The sequence below is a fragment of the Tachyglossus aculeatus genome, chromosome 10, assembly GCF_015852505.1.
Source record: "Tachyglossus aculeatus isolate mTacAcu1 chromosome 10, mTacAcu1.pri, whole genome shotgun sequence".
Taxonomy (NCBI): Eukaryota; Metazoa; Chordata; class Mammalia; order Monotremata; family Tachyglossidae; genus Tachyglossus; species Tachyglossus aculeatus.
The window spans coordinates 33,043,160-33,057,224 of NC_052075.1; the positions used below are offsets into that span (position 1 = coordinate 33,043,160).

The window sequence follows — 14,065 nt, forward strand, 5'->3', positions numbered from 1 at the left end:
TGGGGGAACCCCACAGCCAACAGCTAGGAGAGGTTCGCACAGCAGGGTTATCTCCCTTGTTCTCTCTTCTTTGAGAAGCAGCATGGCAAAGTGAATACAGCACAGGCCTAGGAGTCAGAAGGTCATAGATTCTAATCCCAGCTCCGCCACTTGCCTGCTGTGTGACCTGGGGCAAGTCACTTCACTTCTCTGGGCCTCAGTTACCTCACCTGTAAAATGGGGATTGAGACTGAACCCAATATGGGACAGGGACTGTGTCCACCCCAGTTGCTTGTAACCACCCCAGCATCTAGAACAGTGCCTGGCACATAGTAAGCACTTAACAAACACCACAATTCTTATTATTTTTAAAATTCCCATGAATCTCGCATCCCCAGAGCCAGAAAAGCATGCCTAGGGGAAGGGAATTTTTCCACACAATGCCGAGAGATGAAATGATTTTATTTTTTTTTGGTCACTGTAACCTGGTATTTATGCCCCATGCATTAACCTTCTCTTTTAATCCAACCTTAGAATACAAGGGCTTTATTCTTATTTATTTTTAATAGTATTTTGTAAGTGCTTACTATGTGCTAGGCATTGTCCTAAGCACTGGGATAGATACAAGTTGACCAAATTAGACACAGGTCATTATCACATGGGGTCCATAGTCTTAATCCCCATTTTACAGATGAGGGAACTGAGGCACAGAGATGTTAAATGACTTGCCCAAGGCCACACAAAAGACAAGCGGCAGAGCCCACGTCCTTCTGATTCCCAGCCCTGTTCTCGATCCACAAAGCCTCGCTGCTTTTCGAATCCATTGCATGATCTTGTTTCACCACTAAGTCATCGCAGAGGGTTGCTGCAGCAGCAGCAGCAGCAGCAGAAGCAGCAGCAGGCTGCTAGTGAAATCCAGTGCTCTCATTCCGGAGCCCCAAGAAAGGCACGGGAGGAGGAGGCAGAGGCCAAGAGACCCGTGCGTGGCAAAATCCCGGGGGCTGAAAGGCAAGCTGATCCGAAACAATGTTCCCGGCCAGATTGAAAACCTCCCTAATTCGCTAACGACAGGCTTCATTCCGTGGAAAAATGAAAAGAGAATTGCAAAGTGTTTGAAGCTTTAAAGAAAAGTTCCCATGAATTATGCATAACCAGGGAGAGATTCCAAAAACAGACAGCATACCGCACCGCTCTCTGTAATTTCGGCTTGGATTCAAAGAATCGCCAAGATGGTAAGGTGAAAACTTACACCGTTAAACTGGTGCGAACATACGAGTGGAGCCCAAGCCCGGGTGACAGGCTCTTTAAGTAAGCCATATGCACCCCAGGCTGCAGGCTGAGGCCTTGGCACAAGACAACTGTGTCCGACCTGATTATTTTTCAAGACTGGAGATGAACCAATGCGGAGCCTGGATTTTGAAAGGGGGAACGCAGGTCACGGAAGTCACACGTTTTACTTGTCAAGACGCCGAGAAAATCCCCCCCAAACCAATTTGCGAACCTCACAAAGAGAACGGGATTCTGTCAGACTAATCTTCCTCCCGACAGGGACAGATGGCCCCGTCTGCTAGAGCGAGGTGGGGGTGGCTCATATTCATCTCAGCGTTGAGGATCTGGCCCCACTGACACCTTCCTGAGGTAAGTGGGAAAACCTGAGCCTGCCCTGAAGCCTTGACAGCCAAGATCTCAGTTCCCGAAAGTGGCTCTCCAAGGAACTGGGTCAGCCTGGGCCCTCAGGCTACAGTGAAGTCACCCTTCATTAGTGATTGCCAGGGAGAAGGAATGCTTGGGCTCGGTTTATTTGCTGAGTGGGGGATAAGGGTGGATTCCCCTTGATAGGCAGGAACCGTTTCTTTCAGTGGCCTTGGTTCATTAGAGATCAGTCACGAAGGGCAGCAAGGTCAGAATTCTCCCTCCAAGGAATTTAAACAGACTGTCCAGATTCAATATGGGGTATGGCTGGCTACAGGCCAGAGTAGCTGAAGAAGGCCCATTAGTCCCAGTGGACAATAAACATGTTGGCCAGCCGTCAGCTGGGGCTCTCAGCAGTTATAAAAACCAGCCTGATACGGGGAGACATACACCTCTATTTAGAAAGTAAAGATGTCCTTAGGTGGGCCGAGAAGCAGCGTGGACTAGTGGAAAGTGTGTAGGCCTGGAAGTCAGGAGTACTTCTGGCTCCACCACCTGCCTGCTGTGTGACCTTGGACCTTTTCTGTGAAGTGAGGATGAATAACCAATCAATCAATCAATCAAGGGTATTTATGGAATGCTTACTGCATACAGGGACCACTGTACTAAGCACTTGGGAGAGTACAATACAATAGAGTTGGCAGACATTATCCCTATCCTCAAGGAGGCTGCAAGATAGTGGGAGAAACAGACACTAAAGTAAATTATAGATAGGGGAAGCAGTGGAGTGTAAAATTATGTTCTTAAGTGAAGTGGGGGGTGGGGTGAGTAGCAAAGTAGTGACGGGGCACTGACCCAAATTCAGAGACAAAGCGGAAGGGAGGGTGAAAAGGACGGGGAAATGAGAGGTTAGTCCATGAAGGTTTCTTGGAGACGATGTGAGTTTAGTAGGGCTCTAGAGATGGGGAGATTGGTGATCTGTCAGATATGGAGGGGGTGGGAGGAAAAGCAAGGGGACAACGAGAGAGATGAGATTGAGGCACATTAAATAGGTTGGTTTTAGAGGAGCGAAGTGTGTGGGCTGGGTTGTAATGGGAGATGAACAAGGCTAAGTAGAAGGGGGAGAGCTGACCTGTTTTCCCTCCCCTTTAGACTGTGAACTCCATGTTGGGCAGGGACTGTGTCCAATCTGCTTATATTGTATCTACCCCCATGGTTAGTACAGTGTCAGGTATTTAGTAAGCGCTTAACAAATACCACGATTATTATCATCATCATTACTATTATTAGCAGGAAGTTTAGCTCCCAGGCAGTGACTGGCTGAAAAGACAGAGGCATAGTAGGGGAGCAGGAGCAGGGGCAAGGCCAAGGGGAAGGAGAAGAAAAAGGGCCAGGGCCGGAGATCTTGGAGTCAGTAGGACGGCTTGGTAAAAATGAAGGGCAGAACTGAAGACAGAGCAACCCTTAGACTGGGTCTTCCCAGAGAGCAGACTCTCCTGCCCTCTGCTTTGTTTGGGATGATCTAGGTGTGGTCCTTCCTGTCAATGAGAGAGGTCGGACTTGGCGTCCTTTCCTGGTTTCTCAGGGGTCCCACACTGGGGTGGCTTGTTCCACTGGGCAAATTCAGCCATCATCAAGGGTGGCAGTTTGGGGAGCAGATGGGGGTGGGACATTTGTGTTGCACATCGCCACTCGCTTCAGAGCTTCAGACTCCAGCTTCAGCCCCGGCTCCGACTCCAGCTCCAGCGGGAAACCAAAATTCCCATCGGCCCTGGCCCATTTTCACGTCCCACTCTGCTTCATGCTCTTTCATTCTTCCTACCCTAACCCATAATCTCCCCCTCTTCCCCTCCATCAAGCTCCTAATCATCAGTCAGGAGAGCTAAGGGAGATACAGTTGGGAGATGTGATCTCCGATGGGGGCCTAGCCTTGCGTGGTGGAGTGGAAGGGAAAACCAGAGGGTGGCGGGGGTTGGGGGGGAGGCGGGCAAATCAATCAGTCTGAGTATTTATTAAGCGCTTACGGTGTGCAGAGCGTTGTACTCAGTATTTGGGAGAGTACAGTACAAAAGAGCAGGTGTAGATGGTCCCTCCCCATAAGGAGCTCACAGACTGGACGCAAATCCTGAAACTCGGTCCTGACCCTACAATGTCAGAAGGTGCCAGTCACTGCCTTTTTTCTTGGGGTCAGCCCCGATTACCCCCCTCCCCGCACAGAAGTCGCTTATGTCACAAAAGGGAGAAAGGATGAATCTTTTCCATAGCAACATCTTTAAAAGGCAGGGAAAATGTCACCTTTCCCCCAGCTGTCCATTACCTTACATTCCAAAGTACGAAGTCTAAATGGTTCTTGACATACCCATCCTGGCTAGTGTCCCTGCTGATTCTTATTCAGGATAGGTCAGTGGGAATTTTACCATCACCAAAATGTCATTCAAGAGCATGGGCCTAATGGCCCCCACTAAAGTATTTGCTGTTGAATCCTGTAGCTACTGGCTAACTATTTTCCCTCTTCGGTCCCAAAACCCACGTGAACTCAGATGGCAGGGTAGGCATCAGAATGCCTCTCTAACTCTCAAAGTCCCTGAAATTCACAGATCACAGGCCTCTGACATTTAATGGGAACCTTGGTTTTGGGGCAGGGGAGGCAGTCAGAAACTTACTTGGTTTCAAACCAGCTTTCATTTAAACCACCACTTCATCTGCTGTTCAAGTTGCTACCTTTCCATTTTTTGTGGTATTGGTTAAGCACTTAATACGCGTCAAGGACTTTTCTAAGCGCTGGGGCAGATACAAGTTAATCAGGTCAATTGCTTAATTTCATTAGCCAGCCCCTCCCCTCAACACAAGAGCTCAATAAAAAAGTCTCCCCTCCTCCCATCCTCCGACCTCATTCTGCAGTGAGTCTCTATGACATTTTATTCAATCAGCGAATCAGAGAATACCCATGCAAACACGGGAACCTAGGAGGCTGCCACCAAGGAGAAAATGCCTTTCTGAAAACCCTTGAAAAAGACACAAGAAACAACATCTCACCTGCCCCCCCACAACACACACACGCCAAAGAGAAAACGTTTAAGCAAATGTCCACAGACTTCTAAACATAAGCTATTCATTGCCTACTAAAACCAGCTGTTTTAGACCCTAATTATAAAGAAGTAATCATCTGCGGGTGTAGAAGTTACTGAACTTGATACCTAGCTGTGCCAGCAGCCCCCGAAGTTGAACCTCTATCATCTTACCTGGTTTTTCTCTTCTTCTCCATGAAATGAATGACCCCCTACAACTCCTGCTCTGTTCTCCCAAGCAATGCTGCCTCTACTCCAAATAGACTCTTATTATGTCTAAGAGAGCAAGATGGTCCACAAGAGAGATCTCAAGCCTGGAGCATTTTGCGTCTAATGAACTAGGGTCGAGCTCTCCACTGAAATGCTAAGTCACCTCACCTCATCCTGCCTCATTTCGACATGGACAAGACCTTTCAGCCTGCCTCTCTGAACGGCTGAAAAGTCAAGTTCAAGGTGGGCTGGAAAGCACCTACGTTGCTCAAATAAAAATCACTAATTAGTGACCGAGAGTGACTTTGCCAATCCAAAGAGCTCTAGATCACAGTTTTCTTACCAGCAGATTCTCTCTAGATGGGGAAAAGTCAGATTGGTTCAATTACATGGCGACTCTGGATGGAGAGGCCCTTTGAAGTTTTCAGTGATTCGTTGTCAGCACTGAATGAGACACTCACCCCTTGGGCAGGAAACTCACAATATTAACGGATACCAGAGGTGTGATAACCAAAGGGTGCAGACTTGCTCAAACCAATTTACCACTTTTAGCTTAAACAGGCACTCATTGCACAATGCATTCGTAGACATTTTAATTTACAGCTACAGATCTGAAAGAAAAAAAGTGGGATAATTTTTTATCTTGGGCCTCCCTAGGAACAGTGCGTTCGAGTGGGAGCCCTGACCCTGCTCTTTTTTCTCTGGACCTCAGTTTCCTCCTTCCCCTGGAGCCCCTTGGCCCCCCACCTTCATCATGGTGATGCCTTGGGAATAAATTCACTAGTATTGGCTTTGAACCGTTTGGAGAGATGCCATGCACAGTACACACATCGTTTCCCACATCGCAAATTTTTTTATTTAAGAAACGTAGTGCGATTAAAAAACATCCCTTTACCGGTTATCTCTCTAACCACATTCAAAATTCTAATTCTTGTAAAGAATGGCTACTATTAGTTTTAGATTCGACTCAGTGTAATGACATTCGATTTGGCCTCAGTGCCAATCAACCTTGGTAGAAAGTGAAGATGAAGCCAGACAGATCGCTGCCTAAATCTCTGATGGAGCTGTCTGTTCATATATGGGCAAAACTGAACTGTGGCATACATTTTCAAGTTCGGCACGTACGGGCCATATGCAAGCATTTCAGTGATTTACTCCTCCTTGTTTAGGTTTAAATTAGCTTTCCGGTCATGAAAAGGAAAACGAAGAGTAGGTTGGCATTTAAGCAGATCGCTACCCTTATCTTTCAGGAATAAAAATAATTTCTCTGTCACGGTTAGCACCGCTATATTGCGCTTCTGGCGTATGGTGGATTTGAGCCTCTGTACTGTCGATATTTCCAAAGTCCACTCAGAGGCCTCAATCTGTGCTAGATATAGCCATGTGAGATTGTGCCTTTAAATATCACGGGTGTTTTAGAAAAGGTAGAGGAGTAATTATGATAAACTCCACCATGGTGACACTGCAGATCATATCCTCGCTCAGCATGTTGTCCCCTGTCATCCATGCAGCGGTTAGTTTGGGAATACCACATCTTTCAAAAAATAGCAAGCCATCCTACAGCTACATTCTCCTTAGTGCATTCCAGCTTCCTAGATACAAAAAGCAGAGAAGCAGCATGGCTCAGTGGAAAGAGCACGGGCTTTGGAGTCAGAGGTCATGGGTTCAAATCAGCTGTGTGACTTTGGGCAAGTCACTTAACTTCCCTGGGCCTCAGTTCCCTCATCTGTAAAATGGGGATTAAGACTGTGAGCCCCCCTTGGGACAACCTGATCTCCTTGTAACCTCCCCAGCGCTTAGAACAGTGCTTTGCACATAGTAAACGCTTAATAGATGCCATCATTATTATTATTATTATCATTATTAAAAAATACCAAACAAACCCAAAAACCCCACAAAAAAACCCAAAACCCCAAAAAGTGTATGTGTGTGGAGGCGGGGTGTGTGTGTCGGGGGGGTGCGAACTGCAAAAATGCAAGATTTTATTGCAGGGAAATTACCAGGCTACACAGGTAAATTTTGGCAAATGCAACTTTATATTGAAATTCACACATCTGTATCTTAAAGAATGAAAGACTCACAGACTCTAATGTGGTTTCTAAAATACCCGAAATCATAGTATAAGCTTCCACAAGTTGAAACTGAAATAATTTCAAACGATCGATACACCAAATGTGCAGAAAGTATAAACAAGACTGTGCCTCCGGTAGAATAGATGCTTCCCAGATTGTGCAAGATATCATACTAAGGCTGCGGTCTCCCGGGGCCAGCTGTCCCTCAAAATCCGAAGGGCCGCCGGCCGCCCGGGTTTCTCAAGGCCGCCGAGGGAAGAGCTACGACGCCTCGGTGGCTGCACCCGAGTTTTGCAAACCACGGGGGAAAAGAGGAGGGGATGGGGGGGAGGGAGAGAAGGAGGAGAAGGAGGGGGAGGGAGAGAGGGAGGTGGAGGAAAAGGAGGAGGAAGGGGAGGAAGAGAGGAGGAGGGGGAGGGAGAGAGGGAGGTGGAGGAAAAGGAGGAGGAAGGGGAGGAAGAGGGGAAGGGGAGGAAAAGGAGAAGACAAAGGAAGAGGGAGAGAGGGAGGTGGGGGAAAAGGAAGAGGAGGTAGGGGAGGAGATGGAGGAGGGAAAGGAGGAGGAGAAAAAGGAGGAGGAAGGGGAGGAAGAGAGGAGGAGGGGGAGGGAGAGAGGGAGGTGGAGGAAAAGGAGGAGGAGGGGAAGGAAGAGGGGAAGGGGAGGAAAAGGAGAAGAGAAAGGAAGAGGGAGAGAGGGAGGTGGGGGAAAAGGAAGAGGAGGTAGGGGAGGAGATGGAGGAGGGAAAGGAGGAGGAGAAAAAGGAGGAGGAAGGAAAGGATGAGGAGGAGTAAGAGACGGAGTAAAGGGAGGAGGAAGAGAAGCAGGAGGAAGAGGAGGGATAGGAAGAGGAGGAGGAGGAAGAAGAGGAGGAGGAGGAAGAAGAGGAGGAGGAGGGAAATGTGGAGGAAGAGGAAGAAGAGGAGGAGGGAGAAGAGGAGGAGGTGGGAAAGGAGGAGGAGGAGGAAGAGAAACAGGAGGAAGAGGAGGGAAAGGAAGAGGAGGAGGAAGAAGAGGAGGAGGAGGAAGAAGAGGAGGAGGAAGGAAAGGTGGAGGAAGAGGAAGAAGAGGAGGAGGGAGAAGAGGAGGAGGGAGAAGAGGAGGAGGTGGGAAAGGAGGAGGAGGAGGAAGAGAAGGAGCAAAAGGAGCAAAAGGAGGAGGAGGAGGAAGAGAAGCTGGAGGGAAAGGAAGAGGAGGAGGAAGAAGAGGAGAAGGAGGAGGTGGAGGGCAAGGTGGAGGAAGAGGAGGAAGATGAGGAGGAGGGGAAAGAAGGGAGGAAGAGGAGTAGGAGGGAGAAGAGGAGGTGGGAAAGAGGAGGAGGAGGGAGAAGAGGAGGTGGGAAAGAGGAGGAGGAGGAGGAGGAGGAGGAGGGTTGCCTAATGGCCCTTGCCAGCATCCCCGACAACGGCCCTGTCGCCGACTGCATTTCCCTTGCTCGTTTACTCCAATGCTCAACAAAATGGAAGATACTAGATAAGCCCTTATAGGCAACACGTGTTCATTCTGCGTTTCCGGGACCGTTCAATCGGAACTGGATAGTACCGTTCGCGTTGCCTAGCGGGAGGATACCTAGCTCTCGCCGAATAGAAATGAGACTCGAGGAAATCTGATACCAGACCAGCCAAAACCACAGACTAGGGTTCAGCGCCGGTAACGTCGCCAGTAAGAAGAAGAGGATTCCGAAATAGTAACAGGTTTGGCCAGACAGAAAAAAAAGAAAAGAAAAGAAGAAAACAACCAAAAGAAAAAAAAGGGGAGGGGGGGGTAAACTCTAATCGGTCCAACCGAGATTCGGTTTTGGAAACCGCCCCCAAGCCCGGTGACGGGGCCACCGGATTCCTCGGTGGGACAATCCCCTGATAGCGGGCACAGCTCGGGCGGAATCCAGTCCTTTTCGGGGCGCCCTCCCCGCCTCTCCCGGCCCTTCCCTCCCTCCCTCCGTCCGTCCCCGGGCCCCATTTCCAGTCACTGCCCAACGAGGCGGGAACGAACCGTTTGGAAAGAGCTTCGGCCTCGCCAAGTGAGTTTCCGTCCGCCCATTTACCTCACGTCGGCGTAACCGGCCGAGACGGGGCCACGGCTCCTCTTTGGGCCGGCGTCCTCCTAGCCGGGGAGGGGGCCCCGGTCCGTCGACGGGGCAGGCCCTTGGGACCCCGGAGCCCGGCGGAGGGGGCCTTGTGCCCCTCTCATATGACGCAGTAAGGTTCCCTGGGCAAGCGGGACTTTCTGCAGTAGAGCAGGGTGGTGCTGAAGCAGCGTCTCAGCTCCCTGTTGGAGAAGATGCAGACGAAGGGGTTGATGCCCGCCTGGGCGAAGCTCATCCAGACGGCGGCCGTCAGGTAGCCGCCGGGCACCACGCGGCCCTTGGCGAAGACCCGCCAGTAGCAGGCCACCAGGTAGGGGCCCCAGAGGGTGAGGAAGAGGAAGGTGATGGCGTAGAACATGCGGCTGATCCTCTTCTCCGTCTTGAACTCGTCGAGGACCAGCAGGCGCCTCCGGGCCGCTCCTCCTCCCACTCCTCCTCCTCCTCCCGTTCCTCCTCCTCCCGCTCCTCCTCCGCCCTGCTGTCGGATGCCCAGCAGGGTGGGCGGCGTGGGGCCCCGGCCGAAGCCGGCCAGCCAGTTGGCGGCCGCCTGGCCGCTGGCCCCGGGCCCGTGGAAGGTCCAGTTCTGGCTGACGGCCGCCACGAACTGGACCGGCTTCATCTTCCGGCGGTCGTGCACGAAGAAGATGAGCTTGAGGTAGACCAGCTGGGTGGCCAGCAGGATGAGGGCGAGCAGCAGCATGAAGCCCAGGGAGTCGTTGGCCCGGAAGGAGCGGTGCTGGAAGGTGCACTGGTCCTCCTCGGAGATGAAGGAGTAGGTGCCCACGTCCAGCACGGGCGGGAAGGCCATGGCCACCGACAGGGTCCACACCATGCAGATGACGGCCAGGCAGGTCCAGAAGGTCAGCCGCTTGGTGTAGAAGCGGTGGTGGGCGATGGCCAGGTAGCGGGTGACGCCGATGCAGAAGAGCATGAAGGCGGTGTGGAAGCAGGACAGGACGCCCAGGAAGGCGACCACCTTGCAGGTGAGCGCGCCGTAGGTCCAGGTGGAGCCGTTCTTCACGGAGGTGAAGACGAAGGGGAAGCAGACGGCCGAGCGCAGCACGTCCGAGCAGCCCAGGTCCAGCAGGAAGTAGTAGGGGGCGCGGTGCAGGCTCTTGTCCCTCACCAGCAGGACGGAGATGAGCAGGTTGCCCACCACGCTCACGCCGATGATGAAGCCCAGCGAGGTCAGCTTCAGGAAGGCCGTCAGGGGGGACAGATCCGGGAACACGCTGTCGGCCGCGTGGCTCGAGTTCGCCATAGATGGGGGGGACGGGGCGGAGGAGTTGGGATGGCTGACCGGCCGCGGGTGGGCGAGTGAGTGGGCGAGCGACTGGGCGATTGGGCTGGCCTGGAGCCTCCGGTCCGGCCGTCCGGTGGCCCTGGGCCCTAGGCCCGCGCCCTCCGGCCGGACGCCCAGCGCGCCATCAGGGCACCTGCGAAGACACGAAGGAAGGGCGGCCGTCAGGGCCCGGGCCTCGTCCCAGCGGACCCCCCCATCCCCGGGGGAGGCCCCCAGACCCCAACGAGGACCGGCCCGGGCCCGCCACCCGCTTCCAGCTCCCCGCGGGGCAGGGACGGTTGCAGGGACGGGGGCTCGGTGGGAGCCGGCCCGAGGCTGAGTCGGTAAGGGGGGCGGCACATTCCTGCGCCCCCAATCAATCAATCAATCAATCAATCGCATTTATTGAGCGCTTACTATGTGCAGAGCACTGTACTAAGCGCTTGGGAAGTACAAATTGGCATCACATAGAGACAGTCCCTACCCAACAGTGGGCTCACAGTCTAAAAGGGGGAGACAGAGAACAGAACCAAACATACCAACAAAATAAAATAAGTAGGATAGAAATGTACAAGTAAAATCAATCAATCAATCAATAAATCAATAGGGCCCGGTGCCCCCAGCAGAGCAGCCCCGCCGGCTGCAGGCCCCGGATCGCTCCGTTCGCCCCGGTCCCAGGGCCCTTCCCAAGGCTGCTGGCGGCCCTTCTGGCCCCGGGCCCAACCGGCAGCCCCAGGCCCAACGGGGCTGACAGAGTCAGGCCGGAGTCCGGGCCTGGTTCCCGGGCCTGGTTCCCGGACTGAGCCCGTCTACGTGTTTTGTGTCGGACGAGGGAGGGGGCCCGGAGGTCCGCAGCTCGGGAAGCCCCGGCGGCCCGGCCGGAGGGAGGAGGCGGAGCCCTGCCCTGCCCTGCGGTGGGCAGGGGGCACAGGGGGCTGAAACCAGCCAAGGTGGGCCTGGGGGGTCGCCTCCACCCCGAGGAGCCCCCGTCCCCCGCCCAAAAGGCCCTGCCCCCCTGCCGGCCCCGGGAGCCGCCCGCAGCCCAACCACCTGGCTGGAGGGCAGGGAGGGGAGCCCCCCCGCCCCCGCCCCCGCCCCCGCCCTGCCCATGCAGATGCCCGCGCCCAGGGCAGTGCCAACGCAGGAGCCCATGCAGGGGCCTCGCCCCCGGTCCCCGGCCCCGGCCCGTACATGCCCGGCCGCGGACAGCTTGGTGTGGCCGCTGCGCTGCGTTTCCATGCTGCGGGCGGCCGGGCCGGGGGGAGGGAAGGGATGGAGGGAGGGGATGGAGGGAGGGGAGGGGAGGCTGTGGTCCTACCTGTTGTCCGCGGGCCTTGGGGGGCCGGGGGGGGCCCGCCCATAGCCGTGGGGCGGTGGGGCTGTGCTGGCCGCCCGCTCGGAGGCTCCGGGCAGGGCCCCAACCGCGCCTGCGCACCCACACTGCTCCCGGCCTCCGGCCCCCTCTCCTCCCTTCCCGTTCCCCGTGTCCCGGGTCCCGGGGCCGCTCCCAGCCGGGAAGGGAGCCCGGCCCTTCCTTCTTCCCCAGCCCCGGACGGCGGCCCGGCCCGCATCCCAACCCCGCCAGGGCTGAGGGAGCGCGGGGGACGGGCGACGATGCCTTTCTTCACCCCATCCCTCCCTCGTCCCAGCTCCTTCCCAGTGGGGATCGAGGCCCCTTCCAGTTTGCTCGGGGGGTGGGTGGGTCAATCAATCAATCAATCAATCGGATTTATTGAGCGCTTACTATGTGCAGAGCACTGTACTGGGTCAAGGCACTGGGTCAAGGCAGCCCAGGCGGAGTTTGGTGCAACTGGGTGGGTTTCCACCCGGCCCTGCCCCTGCCCCTCTGCCTGCTTCCTGCCCGGAGAGCTGAGAGGCCCCTGGAGGAAACCCATCTTGAATCCAAGGAATCCCAGGAAACGTATTGGACAGCTCCGGCCTGGGCCGCGGATCATCATCATCATCATCAATCGTATTGATTGAGCGCTTACTGTGTGCAGAGCACTGGACTAAGCGCTTGGGAAGTACAAGTCGGCAACATGCAGAGACAGTCCCTACCCAACAGTGGGCTCACAGTCTAGAAGGGGGAGACGGAGAATCAATCAATCAATCAATCGTATTTATTGAGCGCTTACTATGTGCAGAGCACTGGACTAAGCGCTTGGGAAGTACAAATTGGCAACACATAGAGACAGTCCCTACCCAACAGTGAGCTCACAGTCTAAAAGGGGGAGACAGAGAACAGAACCAAACATACCAACAAAATAAAATAAATAGGATAGAAATGTACAAGTAAAATAAATAAATAAATAAATAAATAGAGTAATAAATATGTACAACCATATATACATATATACAGGTGCTGTGGGGAAGGGAAGGAGGTAAGATGGGGGGATGGAGAGGCGGAGGAGGGGGAGAGGAAGGAAGGAAGGAAGGAAGGAGAACAAAACCAAACATACTAACAAAATAAAATAAATAGATATGTGCAAATAAAATAGAGTAATAAATATGTACAAACATATATACATCTATACAGGTGCTGTGGGGAAGGGAAGGAGGTAAGATGGGGGGGGATGGAGAGGGGGACGAGGGGGAGAGGAAGGAAGGGGCTCAGGCTGGGAAGGCCTCCTGGAGGAGGTGAGCTCTCAGCAGGGCCTTGAAGGGAGGAAGAGAGCTGGCTTGGCGGATGGGCAGAGGGAGGAGGGCATTCCAGGCCCGGGGGGTGACGTGGGCCGGGGGTCGATGGCGGGACAGGCGAGAACGAGGCCTAACGGTGAGGAGATCAGCGGTGGAGGAGCGGAGGGTGCGGGCTGGGCTGGAGAAGGAGAGTGCTTAACAAATGCCATCATTGTTATTATTATCAAGAAGTCAGTGAGATTCCACAGATAGCCAAAGGAACACTTCTGCTCATTAAGGAAAGATGCAGTGGGGTGCCTTTCCTTTCCCACCCACTGGAAACATCATTGCTCATGGAGAATGGCTTTTCAAAATAAAAGTTTCCCCTTCAAGGGGACTATCTTGGCTAGAAATCATCGCCTCATGCAGGTACGCTGGTATCAAACGTATCTGTACACATTGTACATATTTAATATTCAATTCATTTTGGAATATTCGATTTTGTTAATGAGGCGCATCTCGCTTTAATTCTATTTGTTCTGTCGACTTGACCTCTGTCCACGTTTTGCCTTGTTGTCCGTCTCGACTGCGAGCCCGTTGTCGGGTAGGGACCGTCTCTGGATGTTGCCAACTTGTGCTTCCCAAGCGCTTAGTCCAGTGCTCTGCACGCGGTAAGCGCTCCATCAATACGACTGAATGAGTGAATGAGAGGAGGGAGGTGAGGGAGGAGGGGTACCTGAACGGAGGAGGTGCCTGAACCTTCCCGGAGTCCCCCCGGCTCCATGGCGGGCCCCACTGGGCTTTAACGGCGGGCCCGGATTCGGGAATCCCCCGCGGCCGGCGGCCTCTCTTCCCGCATGGCTTCCCGAGATCCCGTTAATGGGAAACGGGGGAAAAAGCGAACTTCCAAGACGTCCTCTCCGCTCGCCGCGGGATCTCCGGGAGACGCCGACAGCCGGGCGAGTCCGAGCCAATCGGCATCCGCATGACGCGGGGCTCATTTGCATACCGCGCTCCCATTGGACGGGCCCGGCCGGGGCGCTCCCCGCCGCCCCCCCCGCGGCCGGCTTAAAAATAACCCTTCCCGGGCATGACGTCACGACATTCCCCCCCCAAGCCCAG

At 54.0% G+C, this 14,065-nt stretch overlaps 1 protein-coding gene across 1 annotated transcript; it reads right to left on the bottom strand.

The window, feature by feature from the left end:
• Nucleotides 1-8,255: 8,255 nt before the first annotated feature.
• Nucleotides 8,256-13,803, bottom strand: GPR85 (G protein-coupled receptor 85). The gene is made up of 2 exons (XM_038752625.1): nucleotides 13,680-13,803; nucleotides 8,256-10,481 (listed from the first exon to the last, which is right to left on the bottom strand). The coding sequence occupies exon 2, from the start codon at nucleotides 10,304-10,306 to the stop codon at nucleotides 9,146-9,148; it is 1,161 nt and encodes a 386-aa protein (XP_038608553.1). The 5' UTR covers nucleotides 10,307-10,481; nucleotides 13,680-13,803; the 3' UTR covers nucleotides 8,256-9,145.
• Between the last annotated feature and the right edge of the window lie 262 nt (nucleotides 13,804-14,065).